A 20955-nucleotide genomic window follows, 5' to 3' on the forward strand; every position below is an offset into this window, starting at 1 on the left:
AATAAAGACACAGCCCTTAGGGCCCGGCAGAGAAAACTCACCCAGTCCCCTTACATATACAGTTATGCTTGTATCCATTCATAAACTCACCCCCAAGTAGGATTCCATTCTCCAAAGGACACTGAACATCTTGAGAAAGAACACCGTAACTGACTACTAGGATAACAACCATCAAAACTGCTCATGAGACTCAACACAGGATGATATACGGAATTTAATCTTTTTAATGCTTCCTTTCTCTTTTTGTCACAGGATATGTTATTTAATCAGAGTGTCTGGAGCTTAAATTTGAATGGTGGATAAAATTTCCTTCTATATTATTTGCAAAAGGTAGGATAAAGGAGATTTGCTTCCTTCTTCTCTTTCATCTTTTCTTCCAGAACAGAAAAGACTGAAGTGAGATTTAAATTTTGATTGCTTTTAATTGTAAAAATATGCTCCAAATCATTTTAGATTTTATTATAAGAAAAAAAGAAACCCACTCCCCTCCCTTTTAAATCTGGAGGGATTTTGACATTTTCATTGACATAAAATTGATGTTAAATATTCTGTTTCTTAGATGGTCCACTCTACGATAACTATTGTTATTAAGCTATGAAAACTAATGCTTTTTTGGTCTGAATTTTATGGTCTTTTTAGATTTAGTCATATATATGACTTAAATTTATTGACGTATTCTAAATGGGAAAATATTCCACATGAAGAGAGATACAATGAGAAAGGAATAAAGCAAAATCTAATCCATTATTTGCCCATTAATACCAAACTTATTAAAGATGACCAATAAAGCATTTGGGATAACTAATTCTGTTAGGTAATGAGTCCTCTCCTTCAGGAATTGGACGTTATTCCCACTCTGGTTGGTCATACTTCATTTCCTAAAGGGTATAGGAAAGTTGTAATAGGGATGCCACTTCTATTTTACATGAAATCCAGACAAATTTAATATCAGTAAAAAAACAATCAAGTACCTTTTAGAATTAGGCATGTGAAATCAGTAAGCGTTTTAGAAATGCCATGTTCATTCTTTATTCACAGCTCTGGAGACTGGCTTAGTGGAGAAAGAATTGACAGAGGTGGACAGAGTATCCCCTCCATCTCTGGGAAAAAAAACAATACAATCAAGGAGAAGGAAGTATGTATGGAATGTGGACCAAAAGGGGAAGGCTGAGAATGAGCCAGTGCATAGTACTCCCAGCAAGTGGAATTACCTTAAAAGTTCATGTGGATGGGAAGGCTAGGGGATGACATGGTTAATAGAGATAGACTCCTTGGGGGTTCAAATTATCAAAAATCAGACACAGGTTTGATGCTAATCTATGGATGGTTTATATAAAGGAGTAGTATTTCCCTCTAAAACCATTTTTTTTTTTTTAAAGTAGGCTCCACACCCAAGCATGGAGCCCAGTGTGGGACCTGAACACACAACCCTGAGACCGAGACCTGAACAGAAATCAAGAGTTGAACGCTTAACCAACTGAGCCAGGCATCCCAAAAAGGATTTTTCAAAGATAACCCTATGGGTCAATCCAGATGCGACTGAATATGCAGGACTTTATTAGGGAATTGGATCTTAGTCATGTACCACATGAAGAGTGCTACAGGGCATCACACCAGCTATTACATGCTTTGGCTTGGAAGCCATACATGCCACTTCCAACTGCAGCCCCTGGACTAGAAGAGGTCACCTCACCTAATTACACTGAAGTTGAGAGGTTTAACCCTCCTGGGAGTCCAGAAAGAGGGGGACACCAGATATAGGTGAGCACGAGACATATCTAACACAGGGCCTGGCAGTGGGGAAGAGGCAGAGACAATGAGCCAAATCTTTTACAGTTCAGGTTTGAGATGTTCATCAGACATCCAAGTGGAGAAGTCAAGTAGGCAGTTGGATGTGTCTTTTCTTAGGGAAGAGAGTCTGGACAAATGTCCTTAAAAGGTGTGGGGAATCACTGACTACTAGAACAGTCAGCGATTCTCTGATGCACTTCAGGAGCAAGTGGGCTAGAAGATTCATCAATCCAGTGTAGGTAGGGGTTGTTTTTAATAAAAACAAAAGCAAAATACTCTTCTTTTTGGTCTGAGGCTAGAAGAAACCCAGACATATATTACTTTGCTCTTACAACTCCTAGAGCTTGTTTGGTTGCTTACAACTGTGGTGTCCAATTTGAGAGCTTATAACCATAAGTGTCTAGAAAGTTAATTAAAAGTAACCAAAATTTAAAATTCAATTTCTCAGTCACACTAGCCATATTTCAAATGCTCAAAAGCTACATGTGGCTAGTGGCTGCTGTAATGGACAACAAAATAACATTTCTATCACTGCAGAACATTCTAAGGACAGCACTGCTCTGAACACCAAAGATAGATGTCATTGTGCATAAGAAGTTCAGGAAGTCTGGCACTGTCCTCATATCCTAGAAATCAGTTTTTGGAATGTTGACAATTAACTTACTTGAAAGAAAAAAAATAATGACATAAGGACCGAAGAAACTTTGCTGTAATAGGAATCTGTCCTGGTTCTTAGTAATGGAAGCTCTGAACTAGATTTTTCTACTGTTTCCTTCTGTAGCTATTACTCTGGGGAGGGTAAACTGCTTAGGGATACTTCTAAATCTGCAATTTCCTTACTCAGCTACTTATTCCCAGTAGTACTATAAATATAGCCAGCTGTTGAGAAGTAATTAATACTAAGCCTTCAAATTTCTGAGGGATCATTAGTCCTATTCATCTTGACCAATCAAGACCTTCGTGCGTCTCAAATGTATGTGGACATGATAAAAATCTCCACAGATGTATGAACTCTCAAAAACACTTGTCTGTAATCCTGCATTTTAGAGATTATCTCTTAACATTATTCATTTATTTTATAACCAGTCTGCACTGATGTGAGAACCTTTGGCGTGGTACTTCCCCTCCATAAGGTATATCCTTGTAGGTGAGGTCTTTTAAAGATTCTCTTCATGTACTCTGGTAGGAAAAGTCATGCTTAGATTCAAATACTGCTGAAGTCACTAGAGGGACCCAGCTAACACCCAAAGAACAGGTGTCAATAGTTTTGAGTGTTACTGAAACAGAAACTCCCTAGAAGGGTGATGGGTTAATCTGAGTTTCAAATAAACTGTTCCCTAATCAAAACTTTGAAAGCTCATCAATTACCATGGTTTTTTCCCTTTCAGCTTTATGAAAATGTGACAGTTTTCTCTCATTAACTCCATACAGGGTATGATCACCTGTCTTTCTTCATCAGGTTGGTACTTTCTGATACTGTTTTGAACTGTTTCTAAGTTTTGTGAAGGTGTCTAAGTGCATTTTTATTTTTTCAACAAAATTACAGTTGTCTAGGGTTGCCTGCGTGGTTCAGACCACTAAGCATCTGACCCTTGATTTCGGCTCAGGTCACGGTATCCGGGGTAGTGAGATCAAGCCCTGCATCAGGCTTTGCGCTCAGTGGGGAGTCTGTTTGGAATTCTCTTTCTTTCCCTCTGCCCCTCCCCACCTCTTTCTCCCTTCCTCCCTTATTAAAAAAAAAAAAAAATATGGTTGTCTTTAGGGCAGGATTTCCATTCCCAGTCACTGTCATTACTGTGTACAGTGCTCTCGACAGAGCCTGTATATCAACACTGCCTCGACCTAGTTTATCTGCTCAACTGTCAGCTTAAAGTCAAGCGTCACAAGCTGCTGTCCACTGAGAGCTGCTCTTCTCCAAATGTTTGAGTACAAGTAATATGGCAAAACCAGTTGTGACTGTGTACCACTAACTAAATAGTATTATCCCAAACAAAGTAGTAAAGAAATGAGGGCAAAGATGTGCACTCAGAAGATGTGGTTTTTCTCTTTTTGTATTTCTAGAGCTGATTGTCTAATAGGAAAATTCAATTTTTAAAAAAGGAGACCTCATACTTTCCTCTTCCTTCCTTCAGTGCCCTGCCTCCTATCAAAAGTGTCCCTAGTCTTTTATTCAGGCTGCCATTAACAGGTGATCAATCTTTCAACAGAGTAGTCATTAAGAGTGCAGGCTCAGGAATCAATGTCTGGGATTGAAGCTGCCAGTTACTCACTGTATTTTACCTCATTTACTAAACCTGTCTATGCCTAAGCATGTTTATCCATAAAATGGAAATAACAGTAGCTACTCCATTGTTACTGTGATTCATGCTGAACATTGCAAGTCTTTAGCACATAGTAACCACTCAATAAATGCCCAACCCCATTAGACTGCGAGCTTCAATGAGTGTTGAATCAGTCACTTTGTCTCATCTCTGATGCCTGATTGAAAAGGACAGAAAGTACAGAGGGAAGCAAACTCTTCTTCCCATGTTCCTGCCTCTCTCCACCCTTACTGGCTCCTCGGACTAGAAAAATGTTTCTTGTATTTGTGCCATCTGGCCCCTCTCTTGAGCTTTCTGGGAGTCTTATCTGTCTCCAGGCATTCCCTCTTCTCTCTCCTTTTTCTCATATAGTAATCCATATTTGGACTATCCAGATGCTTGGTTTGAGTTTAAGGAGGTAAATTCAAGTCAGGCAGCAAAAAAGACACCCCCTCTATATCCAGGGCTAAACAATAGGCTCTCTCTCCAGCTTTACAAAGTATAGAACAGATACTATGAGCTCTAATTTCTTAGTTCATTTCTCAATTGGACCAAAAGCCAAGGGAAAGAGATGTGATCGACTCTTCTACATCCTAAGAGATATGAAATAAGTTGAATTCCACTCTTTCCCCATTCCTAGTTTGGTTTAAGTTATTGTTTTTAGTTTGTATAGGTGGTAGCTTGAATAGTAATGGCAGGACACTCTCCATTTGTTTGTTCATTCATTCAATACATATTTATTAAGCACCAACCTTGGACCTGGCATTGTGTTAAATGCTTAAGTTACTGGAATAAAAATGACAAAACACTTCCCCAGTCTCCTCGCTGTTGTCTCTAAAAGGCAAGTTGCTTAGATAGGTCTTCTTTATTTCCCTCCTGTCATTTCTTCTAATCTATCAACATATTTTTCCTGCTTTCGGTGTTTCATCCAAGCACACTGGTAACATTTAAATCCTATAGCTGTTTCAAGCCTATATCTCAGCCACTTAAGATAACCTATGTACAATGACATCAGCACTGCAGAAAATGCAGTCTGAAAGGAAGCAAGTTGCAATGACACTCTGGCAGTTCTCTATCTAGTAGTCACTGCAAAGGGCTGTAATTAATCCAGCAGAGATCCACGCCCTTTATTCCTTCTGCTTGCCCAGACAGCTCTGGCTGGGAGGCATAGGTGCTTCTCATGAAGGGAAGGGCACATCTGCGTAGATCTCACATTAGACACGAGTATGCTGGCTTGACTGAGAGCTTGTAATTGGATCTTAGTCATGTACCACATGAAGAGTGCTACAGGGCATCACACCAGCTATTACATGCTTTGGCTTGGAAGCCATACATGCCACTTCCAACTGCAGCCCCTGGACTAGAAGAGGTCACCTCACCTAATTACACTGAAGTTGAGAGGTTTAACCCTCCTGGGAGTCCAGAAAGAGGGGGACACCAGATATAGGTGAGCACGAGACATATCTAACACAGGGCCTGGCAGTGGGGAAGAGGCAGAGACAATGAGCCAAATCTTTTACAGTTCAGGTTTGAGATGTTCATCAGACATCCAAGTGGAGAAGTCAAGTAGGCAGTTGGATGTGTCTTTTCTTAGGGAAGAGAGTCTGGACAAATGTCCTTAAAAGGTGTGGGGAATCACTGACTACTAGAACAGTCAGTGATTCTCTGATGCACTTCAGGAGCAAGTGGGCTAGAAGATTCATCAATCCAGTGTAGGTAGGGGTTGTTTTTAATAAAAACAAAAGCAAAATACTCTTCTTTTTGGTCTGAGGCTAGAAGAAACCCAGACATATATTACTTTGCTCTTACAACTCCTAGAGCTTGTTTGGTTGCTTACAACTGTGGTGTCCAATTTGAGAGCTTATAACCATAAGTGTCTAGAAAGTTAATTAAAAGTAACCAAAATTTAAAATTCAATTTCTCAGTCACACTAGCCATATTTCAAATGCTCAAAAGCTACATGTGGCTAGTGGCTGCTGTAATGGACAACAAAATAACATTTCTATCACTGCAGAACATTCTAAGGACAGCACTGCTCTGAACACCAAAGATAGATGTCATTGTGCATAAGAAGTTCAGGAAGTCTGGCACTGCCCTCATATCCTAGAAATCAGTTTTTGGAATGTTGACAATTAACTTACTTGAAAGAAAAAAAATAATGACATAAGGACCGAAGAAACTTTGCTGTAATAGGAATCTGTCCTGGTTCTTAGTAATGGAAGCTCTGAACTAGATTTTTCTACTGTTTCCTTCTGTAGCTATTACTCTGGGGAGGGTAAACTGCTTAGGGATACTTCTAAATCTGCAATTTCCTTACTCAGCTACTTATTCCCAGTAGTACTATAAATATAGCCAGCTGTTGAGAAGTAATTAATACTAAGCCTTCAAATTTCTGAGGGATCATTAGTCCTATTCATCTTGACCAATCAAGACCTTCGTGCGTCTCAAATGTATGTGGACATGATAAAAATCTCCACAGATGTATGAACTCTCAAAAACACTTGTCTGTAATCCTGCATTTTAGAGATTATCTCTTAACATTATTCATTTATTTTATAACCAGTCTGCACTGATGTGAGAACCTTTGGCGTGGTACTTCCCCTCCGTAAGGTATATCCTTGTAGGTGAGGTCTTTTAAAGATTCTCTTCATGTACTCTGGTAGGAAAAGTCATGCTTAGATTCAAATACTGCTGAAGTCACTAGAGGAACCCAGCTAACACCCAAAGAACAGGTGTCAATAGTTTTGAGTGTTACTGAAACAGAAACTCCCTAGAAGGGTGACGGGTTAATCTGAGTTTCAAATAAACTGTTCCCTAATCAAAACTTTGAAAGCTCATCAATTACCATGGTTTTTTCCCTTTCAGCTTTATGAAAATGTGACAGTTTTCTCTCATTAACTCCATACAGGGTATGATCACCTGTCTTTCTACATCAGGTTGGTACTTTCGGATACTGTTTTGAACTGTTTCTAAGTTTTGTGAAGGTGTCTAAGTGCACTTTAATTTTTTCAACAAAATTACAGTTGTCTAGGGTTGCCTGCGTGGTTCAGACCACTAAGCATCTGACCCTTGATTTCGGCTCAGGTCACGGTATCCGGGGTAGTGAGATAAAGCCTTGCATCAGGCTTTGCGCTCAGTGGGGAGTCTGTTTGGAATTCTCTTTCTTTCCCTCTGCCCCTCCCCATCTCTTTCTCCCTTCCTCCCTTATTAAAAAAAAAAAAATTATGGTTGTCTTTAGGGCAGGATTTCCATTCCCAGTCACTGTCATTACTGTGTACAGTGCTCTCCACAGAGCCTGTATATCAACACTGCCTCGACCTAGTTTATCTGCTCAACTGTCAGCTTAAAGTCAAGCGTCACAAGCTGCTGTCCACTAAGAGCTGCTCTTCTCCAAATGTTTGAGTACAAGTAATATGGCAAAACCAGTTGTGACTGTGTACCACTAACTAAATAGTATTATCCCAAACAAAGTAGTAAAGAAATGAGGGCAAAGATGTGCACTCAGAAGATGTGGTTTTTCTCTTTTTGTATTTCTAGAGCTGATTGTCTAATAGGAAAATTCGATTTTTAAAAAAGGAGACCTCATACTTTCCTCTTCCTTCCCTCAGTGCCCTGCCTCCTATCAAAAGTGTCCCTAGTCTTTTATTCAGGCTGCCATTAACAGGTGATCAATCTTTCAACAGAGTAGTCATTAAGAGTGCAGGCTCAGGAATCAATGTCTGGGATTGAAGCTGCCAGTTACTCACTGTATTTTACCTCATTTACTAAACCTGTCTATGCCTAAGCATGTTTATCCATAAAATGGAAATAACAGTAGCTACTCCATTGTTACTGTGATTCATGCTGAACATTGCAAGTCTTTAGCACATAGTAACCACTCAATAAATGCCCAACCCCATTAGACTGCGAGCTTCAATGAGTGTTGAATCAGTCACTTTGTCTCATCTCTGATGCCTGATTGAAAAGGACAGAAAGTACAGAGGGAAGCAAACTCTTCTTCCCATGTTCCTGCCTCTCTCCACCGTTACTGGCTCCTCGGACTAGAAAAATGTTTCTTGTATTTGTGCCATCTGGCCCCTCTCTTGAGCTTTCTGGGAGTCTTAATCTGTCTCCAGGCATTCCCTCTTCTCTCTCCTTTTTCTCATATAGTAATCCATATTTGGACTATCCAGATGCTTGGTTTGAGTTTAAGGAGGTAAATTCAAGTCAGGCAGCAAAAAAGACACCCCCTCTATATCCAGGGCTAAACAATAGGCTCTCTCTCCAGCTTTACAAAGTATAGAACAGATACTATGAGCTCTAATTTCTTAGTTCATTTCTCAATTGGACCAAAAGCCAAGGGAAAGAGATGTGATCGACTCTTCTACATCCTAAGAGATATGAAATAAGTCGAATTCCACTCTTTCCCCATTCCTAGTTTGGTTTAAGTTATTGTTTTTAGTTTGTATAGGTGGTAGCTTGAATAGTAATGGCAGGACACTCTCCATTTGTTTGTTCATTCATTCAATACATATTTATTAAGCACCAACCTTGGACCTGGCATTGTGTTAAATGCTTAAGTTACTGGAATAAAAATGACAAAACACTTCCCCAGTCTCCTCGCTGTTGTCTCTAAAAGGCAAGTTGCTTAGATAGGTCTTCTTTATTTCCCTCCTGTCATTTCTTCTAATCTATCAACATATTTTTCCTGCTTTCAGTGTTTCATCCAAGCACACTGGTAACATTTAAATCCTATAGCTGTTTCAAGCCTATATCTCAGCCACTTAAGATAACCTATGTACAATGACATCAGCACTGCAGAAAATGCAGTCTGAAAGGAAGCAAGTTGCAATGACACTCTGGCAGTTCTCTATCTAGTAGTCACTGCAAAGGGCTGTAATTAATCCAGCAGAGATCCACGCCCTTTATTCCTTCTGCTTGCCCAGACAGCTCTGGCTGGGAGGCATAGGTGCTTCTCATGAAGGTGAAGGACATCTGCGTAGATCTCACATTAGACACTGAAATGCTGGCTCTGACTGAAGAGCTATATAATAAAAAGATCAAATTGCAAAGAAAAGATACCTGGCCAGAGTGATTCCTTTCAAATAAGTCTGGTATCAGCAGAAACTAAGCCCCAAATGCTAAAGCTGGAGCTCAAAGGCTATACATTTGGCAGATCAGAGGAACAGCATCTTGAAACACTTTAATGACTTGCATTTAGAGCGCAAGTTAATATTACTCCAGGGATTATGCTGCATATCCTCTTATTTAAAATGTTATCTAATACTTGAAAAGAGGAAATATATGCTGATCTTAGCCTCATTAACTTTGTGAGTTGGTTATAGAAGATTGGGTTATGTCTTTTAGAACTAAAGCCCCTAAGAGTCCTGTGTGTATTTTTTTTTTTTTTTAAGCGCGAGCTGATCATCATTTCCCTTAGGAATCATCAGCGTTAAGAGTGGGAAAAAAAAATGAAATTAAATGAGGGCTGGCACTTTCTCTCATTCTCTCTTAAAGACACTGGTGAGATCAGCTATCCCTTGGGTTTACTTACCTCTTCTACTATGTTATCTGCAAGGGAAGCAATCTTTTCTCCTAAACGCTTATTTCTAACACAAGAATATTTCATCTGCTCATTTAATTCTCTATAATAACAATTCCTCACTAGTGTTCCATAATTTCTACTTTATAAGGCACTTTAGAATCTCTTCCTCCCTGAAACCTACACCTATCTGGAACAAAACTCAGAGCAGCCCAAACATAGATGCTGTTAGACCCTCTGGTGAGTCCCAAGAGATTCCTGGACACCACTTTGGACCCCTTGACAGCTGGCCATGGGATTCATCTTAAGGGCCCTGCATGCCTATTCTTTGTCTCTATTGTCTGCTGCTGTGTGCATAGGCATAAAGAACACTTCTTGATGCAGCATATAAAGAACCGGAATGTTTGCCTTGCTTCCCAAGCTGGGAGTGCATTCTGTAAAGAACTCTTAGGTAAATCTACCAGGAAAGGATTATGGCTAAGAACAAACAATTCAGTGCTTATTGCTGGCATATTTTATACAATAATATAATGATGCATTATAATTCAATGTACTAAATTTTATAAAGGACGACTCCAGTGAAAAGAACTATTTCAAGGGCAGCCCAAGTGGCCCAGCAGTTTAGCGCTGCCTTCAGCCCAGGGTGTGATCCTGGAGACCCAGGATCGAGTCCCGCATCAGGCTTTCTGCATGGAGCCTGCTTCTCCCTCTGCCTGTGTCTCTGCCTCTCTTTCTCTGTGCCTCTCGTGAATAAATAAAATCTTTAAAAAAAATTAAAAAAAAAGAACTATTTCAAATATCACTTATTAACAGCTATAAGAGCTACTGATTGTTTTCAGACTATGGGTGATACTTCATGTGAGAAGATCCTCAACGAGTCTTTTCAAATACAAGCAATTATGAGGAAATGCTTCTGTTTTGGCCCAGTTAATTTTCTATCCTGAAACCATATCCTAATTCAGGATTCAGAAGTACAGAAGCAACTTTGGTAGCAAAATGCTGGAGATAACATTGTTCTGGCTACAAATGCCCAAAAATCCTTCTAGGTTTACTTTATGTCCAGTCCTAAACAACTTCTTCCTGGAGACTATTTAATAGTAATGATTTCTGCCTAACTCATGTTTCCCTCCTTCTTTCTAAATTCCTTTCATGTTCTATCTACTCTAATTTTTTCCTAAAACACTTAAGACTGACTAGTCATTAGCCACTTCTAAAATGTCTGCACAGCATGAGTATCATCATGTTACCACTGCTCGAATTACTCCATCTTACAAATTATGTGTAGACCTTCTTCACTTACAAAATATATGGAGTGAACCCGAATATAGAAGTAGAGAGTAAATACACAGACAAGGGCACACACTGTCATGGGGTAAAGACCAGGTTTCTAAAGCCAGACTCACTGCGTTGAATCCTCACTGGCCATGTGACCTTGAATAGGTACTCAGCCTGGTTTTGCTTCAGTTTTCTCATCTGTGAAACAGGGATACATATAGTATCCATACCATAGAGTGGTTCTGAGGTTTAGGTTAGTCATTCAATGCAAAGCACTCAGAATGGTGCCTGGCATATGACATTAGTTACAGGCATATGTGCACACACACTCTGGCTCCTGTCATTCAAATGTCGATCCTAACAATATTTTATTAATAGCAATCACTTTTAATCTTTACTTTTGTCCTTTAACAGTAAAATGATCATGAAACTGCATTTTGGGGCAGCCCCAGTGGCGCAGTGGTTTGGCGCCGCCTGCAGCCTGGGGTGTGATCCTGGAGACCTGGGATCGAGTCCCACATCAGGCTCCCTGCATGGAGCCTGCTTCTCCCTCTCCCTCTGCCTGTGTCTCTGCCTCTCTGTCTATGAATAAAATAAATAAAATCTTTAACAAAAAAAAAAAAAGGAAAAAAAGAAACTGCATATTGATGATCCTCATTCCCTTGGAAACTAAAATTTACTGAATATATTTATTATTAAATTACTGAATTCTTGTTTCTGAACATCAGTAATAATTTTTTTAACTCTCAACTACTGTCCGCAAAATTGATTATTCACAATACTTCATTTCTGGATAAGCATGAGACCCCAGAGCAATATACTGCCATAACTGCCTCATTGGCCAATATGAGACAGCTGCAAGGTTTGAAAATTTCTCCCTTCTTTTCTTTCCAAGGGTCAAGGCATTTTCTCTCTCTGTTATGAGTAAAAAAGGGTAAAAGTCAGGAATACAGGTTATAAAACTGCACTGTGGCAACCCATAGGAGTAAATATGTAGGCTTTAGTGAAAATGATGTCTGAATCCTATTAAAAGCCTATGTTAACTGTTCTCACCACTGTGTTATATTCTCTGCTCCCATTTTACAATAAAACCAAGATAATTTCAGTTGTCAAATAGTTTGTAAAGTGAATGTACTTTCCTTTTTTTTTTATTTTTTTTTGTGTGAATGTACTTTCTATAGCAATGATTCGCTTCTTCTTTTTATTTAAACCTGTACATATCACTCTTACCAATAAAGCATTATGCACACAGTGTTTTCTAAAACATCTAACATAGAGGTACAGAAATTCTACTAAGTACCTTGTCACTGTTAGTTTCAATTTTTTCTTAAAAAGACGTAAAATGGGAAAAAAAAATGATGGAAGTCCAATTTTTCTGTTTTAAGTACATACGGAATATTAAAAACACACAGTAGTTCATCTCTTCACTAAAACTCACTTTCAAGATCAAGTGAGCAACTGAGGCAAATACAGTCATAGCATGAATGTGGTATTATGAAGCTGGGCAGCCTAGCTCTGTTGCTTTTTTTTACTGTCATGAAGCAGAAACACAATCACATGACTATGGGTTTACTATGGATTGATGCATGGTACAAACAAATTAAGGACTTTATAACCTGTGACAAGCAAACAAGAGTTTGAGGGGAAGTGGAAAGGAGAGGCAGAGAACTGTTTAGTCAAGCTGAGAAAATGTGAACATTTCATAGTATTAAAGTTTAGAACCAGTTGTAGTCCCTTTCTTGATATAAGTTACACTTAACTCTAGGAAAATTATTATGATTTGGCATTCCTACAATACGTCCTTCCGATGGCAGGCTTTATGAAAGACTAATACTTATTAAAAAGAAAAAAAATTAAAATGAGTAAATTTTGAAAAATTTGTATATTGAAACGAATTCCATATGTTAAGTCTCCCTAGAAACACAGAACGGGCAAAATATTGCTTAAGAAATTTCAAAATATAGACAAAAACTCCTCCCAAATGGACAGACATTAGATATCTTTTTGCAGATGGAAAAAATGAAGGCTCATTGTCTAAAGGAGAATAAGAAAAATGATCTCTCTTCTTCTCATACAGGACTTATGGCAGAGATTGCTAGGTCTTATCCCCACATGCACTTAACTCCAGCTAACAGACTACATTTACTATTCCTCCTTGCTAACAGGTGTGACCATGTGACTATGTTCCAGCCAATGAGAAGCAAGCAAAATTGAAATGTTGAATGGGGCTTCCAAGAAGTCTTTTAAAAGGGGGAGAATGCATTCTTTTTTCCCCACCGCTTTTTCCTTTCTGCAGCCTGAGAAGTTGATGTAATCCGTGAATCTTCAGCAGCTATCTGGCCAAGAGGTAGGAGCCAGTGGCTGAGGGATGATGAGGTAGAAAGAAGGGAATCTGAGTTCTTATTGACATCCTGAGGCCTTTATATCAACTTTGGACTGCACTGGCCTTCGTTTACATAAGAGAAAAAAATAAACTTTTACTTAAGTCACTTTATTTTTTTATTTATTTTATTTTTTTTATTATTTAAGTCACTTTGATTTTGATTCTTTTGGGTATATGCAGCAGAATCTAATCCTATTCTAAATCCTAATTCTTTCTGAATGAGCATTAACTATCAGATCATACTTCTATTGGGGAATGAAACTTAACAAAATAGGTGGTAATTTAAAGTTCTACTTAATAATAATCTTGAAGTTTTCTCAAAGTACATAATGATAACTTTTAAAAGCTTTCATTGTAGACTGACAACAAATGCTCAGTAAGTACCAATGCTCTAGAAGGTGATCAAGTTTTAAACGTTTTCTACAATAGTGTTTCCCAAAGTAATTTGATTTTGGACATGTTAGCAACAAGAGCAAACAACAAATTAATATTTACAATTATATGACACTAAATTTGGTGACCAAAGTTAAATTTGGTGAACAAAATTAAAGAGAATCCTTATTTTCCAAAAGGTATCACTCCTTGGAAGACAATATGGGGAACACACGAAGCAACATACAAATCTACACATCATTATGTAAACACTGCTTAGACACACAACAGCAAATATTTTTGTGTCAAAATGTTTATGAATGCATTCTTTGGTGATAAAATTGCAATAATAAAGAGCTCATACTTATAGTAAGATACAATAATGGGAAGAGAAGGCATCGACATGATTTTGTGTGTTGAATTAGCTTTAGTTTGTTATGCAATTCGGTTTCATGCTATCTAGATTGACTGAACACTAGCAGGGAAGAAAAGCATTTTATTTACGGTAACACTGAAGGAGACAGTCTATTTTATGTGGGAATAATGGCTTTTTAACAGTGCTCAATTAAGAGACATTTAGGACCCCTGCCTCAAAAGCCATTAGCAAATTTATCTGGAAGATTTTATGCTATATCATAAAACGGCCTAAACTGCCTAGTATACCAATTTGCCTAAAGACTCTTGCCACATAAGCTGCTTTCAGGAGCCAGCAATAAGTATCATAAATACTTAAATATAAAAAGTTGAAGGATATTGGCATTCAAAGGAGATGACACTGTTAACTCATACTGCCAAAAATTTAAACACAATTGCATTTTGCTTTGGTGTGAAATTTTTCTATTTCCATTTCTATTTAACCTTTAGTTTTTCAAATAGCCCTGGCAGTAGAGGGCCTGATTGATGGTTTTTCTTAACATTGTCAACTATTAATTCAAAATCGAAGTCAAGCTCCATCGTGAGGCCCAGAAACCTGTGTGTTGGTGACAAGCACCAATGCATTAAAGTCAAATTCAAATTCCTTAAGCTGAACACTGTTCCTCTTTATCTCCTTTTCAGTGTAACTGGAACACATGGAGTCTCTCAACTGTGCATCCTTGAGATTACAAAGCTATCTTTCGGTCTGTCTACATTAGCGAACTAACTGAAGTTCTTCAACATTCCCTCTTTGGTTTGTCTCTCACCTCTTTGACACCTATCTACTATTTCTTCTCAAACTTTCTTCAGCCTCTCAATGACTAGAAAACAGTAAATGCAAACCAACCAGCAATGACTATTCAGAAGGATAATTCACAGAATCTCCGGTTTACTCTATGTTGATGTATGGATATGTATTAGGTGAGAACTTCCTTTTTTTTTTTTTTTTTTTTAAAGAGACATCTGGGTGCATTTTATTTTCTGTGGATAAATTCTCCTTACTTCTGTTTCACACACTGTATTCTGGGACTCTTCCCAACTCTTCCCACTGTAATTCCATCTCCAAATTATGTAATGCTAAACAGCAATTTTTCTTTCTACAAGCAGCCATCCAAATTTGTGGCAGGTATGAATTCCATGAATATGCTTACCTTGCCCTAAATTCAGAGCACTGTTAAAAATCCAGATACTGAGGCCCCTAGCTAGGCTGAGAGCACAGCATTCTCCCAGAAGCAACAATTCATATACAGACACAGGAAGCATTTAAGGGTGTCCCATTCGGTCAGCTCAAAAGGTAACGCTTTGGCTCTTGTCTACAATACTTATGCCAACTCAAGGTGAGCACTTCATACCTGCCCAGCCAGTGTAAACAGTGCTATCCCGAGGGTCTGCCGACTTTAGGCCCCTCTCCATTTGCTGAAGAAGCTCTCGAATCTTATTGTTTAAGCGTTGTGAGAACTCAGGAGTCAGCTGTAGATATTAAAGGGAAAACAAATATCAAAAAATATGGACCACTCAACTTGCTGGACTACAGGCTATCAAAAATAGGAGAGCACTTCCTTTCCACTTAAATCACTTCTTCTGCCTGGGGAAACTGGACAGATTAATAAAACCTAAAAGGGCTATGACATTTTCCTACTCAATGCAAGAAATGTTCTTTAACTTAAATGTTCTACATAAGATTTATAATTAAATACTAAAATAGACTGCTGATGAAAAGGTGGCATGCAATAATTCCCATCTAATAGGGAGCATCTCTTATTTAAATCGATATTTTTTATTATAATAAAAGTCATCTTAATAAATTCAGCACAAATCAGAAGATGTTCGCTGTTTTCCAGCCATTCAAGAGGCAGCAATGAGAATTCCCTAAGGAAACACTCTCATTGCTTTAGTTATTTAAAAAAATGAGGGTCAACGTTCCTAAAAATCCATTTGCAAAACATGGATAAACAAATTTTAAAAATTGTACAAGTAGCAGAAGAAAGTCAAAATAAATTCATGGATATCAGGGGCCGTGGGCAGAGTGGAGAGAACATCAGACCTAGCATCAAGAAACCCAGGCCTGCACAATGCCTAGCCAAGTGAGGGGCTTCATCAATACTGCCCAATGAATGAGGCGGAGTGCTCTTAGCTCTCAGCACCTGCTATTAGCTGAGTGCTCTCGCTCTACTCATAACTTCTTTATGCTTCAGTTACCTTTATAAAGTCAGGATAATAACACCTGCCCCACCAACGTCAAAAGGTACTCTGAGGATCAAATGAGATCATTTACATCCGGAGACGTAACTGTTAGTACTGTTACAATTTTTAAGCAGTCCAGGGGTCTATAACAAGTAATAATTTGGATATGGATTAAAAAGCCTATGAAGGTTGGGGCTGTGACATCCATACGGAGGCCCACCAACGCACTGTTATGCATCCTAAAGGCTACTGAAAAATATTTTGCAAGTTCTGTATACCCTGAATCATGAAGTGTCTTAAAAGGTCACTTTAATGTATCCCTCAACAATTTTAGGAACCTGCTATAATTCCCAGACTTGGATTTTACAAAGCAGTAAAATTTCAAAACAGTGTTGGGGAATATTACATGGGCACAAACATTTTATTTTATTTCACCCTGCAAGCATTATAAAAACAAACCTAACTACTACCTGTTAACAAGGTTAAAAAAGGGTTAACATAATCTCATTTTTTAAAAAGGGCATCTTAAGCCTGAAAAAAGAAAGCAGGTTGTGTCAGAATTATTATAAAAGATATTAAATTTTACTTCTGAAGAGCATCTCTGATAAGGCAAATCAAACTATCAACCAAATCTGGACTGATTCTGAAGCACCACTATCATCCCTTATTTCACACTCTGAAGAAGAAACCAGACTGTCTGACGGACACACTCCCATTATTTAACAATTTCTGCCAAGAGGTGAAGGTTTCAATAAGTCTTGAAAATACATTTAGGAAGATAAAACGTACTTCAATATTAATATAAAAGGTCTATGAATCTCAACTAGATAGAAGAGTACATCTACATGAGAACATGTCTTCTTCTGTTCATAGATCATGGATAATTTATCATCTTGCCGGGGCCTTACTCTGAGACCCAGAATGAGAATACCTCAGCCTCAGGAACAGAAGTTACTATTTATTTGTCACATAACTGCATTTAATAAAGGTGACCTGCCTGAGAATACTGATTGCTTGTGGCAGACCACAAAATTATTCAAACTCTAGCAATAATTTGCAGAGTCTCCAAAAGCCCCCCCCCCTTTTTTTTAAATGATAGATGCCAGAAAACACTCCTTACTCAACGTCTGTGTTAACAAATTAAGGAGGACAGATCTCTAGGGTCTGAACCTTGATGTTCAACACTAAACAATTTTAGAACTGGTATGCTAGTTTCTTTCTGGAATTGGTCCAAAACCATGTGTCAGGTAATAAATTACTTTGTTATTTTTGGAACAGAGTTTAAATTCTTGAATATCTTTTTTTCTCCCTTGGAAATGGTTAAATTTGTAAAAGCATTTAATTTATAAACAGCCTGAATAGTGAGCTTATTTTATTGAAGGCATCTGTCATTAGGATAAACCCTCAGGCATGCTCTCTTTGCCAAGTTAGCATGAAACAGCAGGTCTCCCTCCAACAAGACCGGACAAAATACTTCAGCTTTAGGATCTGCAGAGCTGGACAGAACACAGGGCCAAATGGCCAAAAGGAAGCCATATGACATCAAGATCATTCTAAGAAGCTTTGCTTGGGTGGTTCAAGTTTGGTCTTTAAAAAAAAAAAAAAAAAAAAAAATCAGGGGCACCTGGGTGTCTCAGTCAGTTAAGCATCCAGCTGTTTCCGCCAGGTCATGATCTTCTGGTTGTGGGACTGAGCCCTAAGTCTGTGCTCTGTGTGGAGTCTGCTTCAGATTCTCTCTCAAATAAATAAATAAATAAATAAAATCTCTAAAAAAAAAAAAAAATCAGACTGACTATAGATTCACATACACTTTGGCACCCTTCTATCCTACAACTCTTCTCCATCTCTTTCATCCTCCTACTTGCATTACTGATGTAAAATGAATCCATCGTGACAAATGTTTCAAGGGAAGAACCAAAAGAGCCACACATCAAGTTAACTTGGCAGGTAGGAGAGCTCTGAGGCCATTTAGGGCTCACGAGAAATGCTTTTCGTATGGCGAGTCTAGTAGATATAAACTGGTAGAACTAAAAAAAATAAAATTAAAAAAAATGTGTGTGCACTTCAAAGAGATCACTCTTCTGACCTATCACACTCTAGAATTTCTCAGCAGGGTATTCTTAGAAAGAACTGCATCTCCTCTTGATCAGGTTCACTCAAAGATGCATGAGAAAACACAGGCCTGGGGGATGTTACAATCAGCTTCTCTATTGCTCAGTGCTTTACAAATAACATGATTAAAATAAAATAAAATAAAATAAAATAAAATAAAATAAAATAAAATAAAAATAAAAATAAAATAAATGAATTAAAAATTAAAAAATTACAAAATAAAATAAATATAAAAAATTAAATAAAAATAAAAAATTGAAGTAAAATGAATAAAAAATAAAACAAAAAATAAAACAAAAAATTAAATAAATAATTAAATTAAATTAAAAAATAAAATAAAAAAAATTTAAAAATTAAAATAAAATAAGAAAATTAAATTGAATTAAAAATTAAAAATAATAAAGTAAATAATAAAATAAAAATTAAATTAAATTAAAAAATAAAAAATAAATAAATTTAAAAATTTAAATAAAATAAAAAAATTAAATTGAATTAAAAAATTAAAATAAAAATAAAATAAATAAAAAATAAAATAAAAAATAAAAAATAAATAAATTTAAAAATTTAAATAAAATAAAAAAATTAAATTGAATTAAAAAATTAAAATAAATAAAAAATAAAATAAAAAATTAAATTAAAAAATAAAAATAAATAAATTTAAAAATCTAAATAAAAAAATTAAATTGAATTAAAAAATTAAAATAAAATAAAAAATAATAAAATAAATAAAAAATAAAATAAATTAAATCAAATTAAAAAATAAAAAAATTTAAAAATTTAAATAAAATAAAAAATTAAATTGATTTAAAAAATTAAAAAATAAAAATAATAAAATAAAAATAAAATAAATAAAACAAAAAAATTAAAAAAGTAAAATAAAATAACAGTTACTGCCCCCGCCCCCCCAGCTGTGGGGATGTCCTGCAAACAGTGGCAACACTAGCGCGATTTTCAGGCCTGGGTCCCCACACTAACTCAGCACTTCGAGCCTAACGCTGCCTGTACCGCGCATCCCAGCTTCTTGCGGTCCTCGTTTACCTGCCCAGGTTCCTACACACCTAAGGCAGGAACATGGCACATGGGACATCCCACCGGGACTCCTCTCCTCTCTTTCAACTGATCAAAAAACACACACACACAATTGCATAGAAAGAAAAAAAAAGACACATTCGCCAATTTTTAGGATCTAAACGATCAACGACGGAGCCCACGTCACTGAGGACGACGCTCGAGGTGCAGAGCCGGGGCCGCGGCCGACGGCGGCATCTCGCGATAACACGCGTCCTGCGGGGGACGCGCCTCCCTGCCTCCTCTCCACGCTGGGCCCCGGGGGCAGGGATGCGGGCGCGGGTATCCCACACTCACCCGCCCGGCACAATCAAAGTAGCTTTCGGCCAGGGATTTGTTAAAGTCGGCGTACGGGTTCGGGAAGGCCCTTTGAGCCATGACGCCGGAGGCGAGCCTGCAGAGCGGAGGGAAGGAAGCGGCGGGGCGGAGGCCGGGGCCTCGGCGGAGCAGCGCGCGGGCGGGGAGGCTCGGACCCAGGGCCCACGGCGGCGCGGCTGCCGGGAAGCTGCACCTCCGCGACCAGGCCGCCGGGGCCCAGCGCGCGCCGCGGCACAGGGAGCCCGTGCGGCGCCCCCGGCTCTGCTCCCCGGACGCGGAGCAGCGAACCGCCCGCGCGCCCGGCCACGCCTCGGCCTCTCACGCAGCGGCCTCGGGCGCGGCAGCCGCGACGCTTTCACCGCCCACTTCCTGCCAGCCGGACCAATCAGGAGCGTCCACACCCGGGAGCCCCGCCCCCTCCTCGTGCACAGTTTGTTAAAGAGACAGTAGCGCGAGGTCGAAAGGGCTGGCCCGGGTGCTTCCTCCCGGGGGCGGGGATGGGCGTCCCTGCCAAGTATTCCCGTGCCTTTCTTCTCTTTTAATTCTTTTTTTATTTTGTAAAAAAAGAAAAACTAATTCATGTGCAGACGATTCATTTTATTAAAAAAAAAAAACTGATTCAAGTGCAGATGATTTATAAGAATTAGGAATTTATCTGGAGAGCAACAACAACAAAAAAGGCTGCTTTGGGGTCTGAAGATATGCCTATTTCTACTGCTCGGACTGAATAAAATCCGGGAGGATGATGTGTCTGCAGAGACCTTCCAGACTTTTGTCTTTTGCTTCCGAAAAAGCAAAAGGGAAGAAAATAAAACACCGTTGCCACCATTAGCAGCTTGGAGGACAAAAAAACAAAAACAAAAACAGTATATTGAAGAGCTGCATCCTGGGTCCCTTGGAGACAGTGATGACAATTCGCCCTCCAGGGCCCCGAGGCCGAGCTGTGAATGGCCAAGGGACCAGCTATCAAAGGGCAACCCAAACTTCAGGGAAAATGCATGAAAACACAAGACTCAAGAAGTCGGATCTGCTCCTTGGCCTCAGGTGGACCCTGATGCTGTGTCTACCTGAATCCTTGGCTACCTGAACATGGACCTGGAGTGACCAAGTCCAACAGAGCAGGATATCCGCAGCATTGACGTTCAATGTTTAACAGTCTCCAGTATCTGAAAATCGGTCCTTTCCTTAACAATTAAATCCCACCAGGTACTTGTTAA

At 38.6% G+C, this 20955-nt stretch overlaps 1 protein-coding gene across 1 annotated transcript in view; it reads right to left on the minus strand.

Annotated features, from left to right (window-relative positions):
- Positions 1 to 20101, minus strand: part of LANCL1 (LanC like 1) — a 41274-nt gene extending 21173 nt beyond the window's left edge. Inside the window, exons 1-2 of the mRNA XM_041737583.1 lie at positions 19718 to 20101; positions 15409 to 15526 (exon numbers count right to left, since the gene is read on the minus strand). Of these exons, the coding sequence (XP_041593517.1) occupies positions 15409 to 15526; positions 19718 to 19798 (199 nt within the window). The 5' untranslated portion in view covers positions 19799 to 20101. The remainder of the gene's footprint in view (positions 1 to 15408; positions 15527 to 19717) is intronic.
- Between the last annotated feature and the right edge of the window lie 854 nt (positions 20102 to 20955).

The sequence above is a fragment of the Vulpes lagopus genome, chromosome 22 (genome assembly GCF_018345385.1).
Source record: "Vulpes lagopus strain Blue_001 chromosome 22, ASM1834538v1, whole genome shotgun sequence".
In the NCBI taxonomy this organism is placed as follows: domain Eukaryota; kingdom Metazoa; phylum Chordata; class Mammalia; order Carnivora; family Canidae; genus Vulpes; species Vulpes lagopus.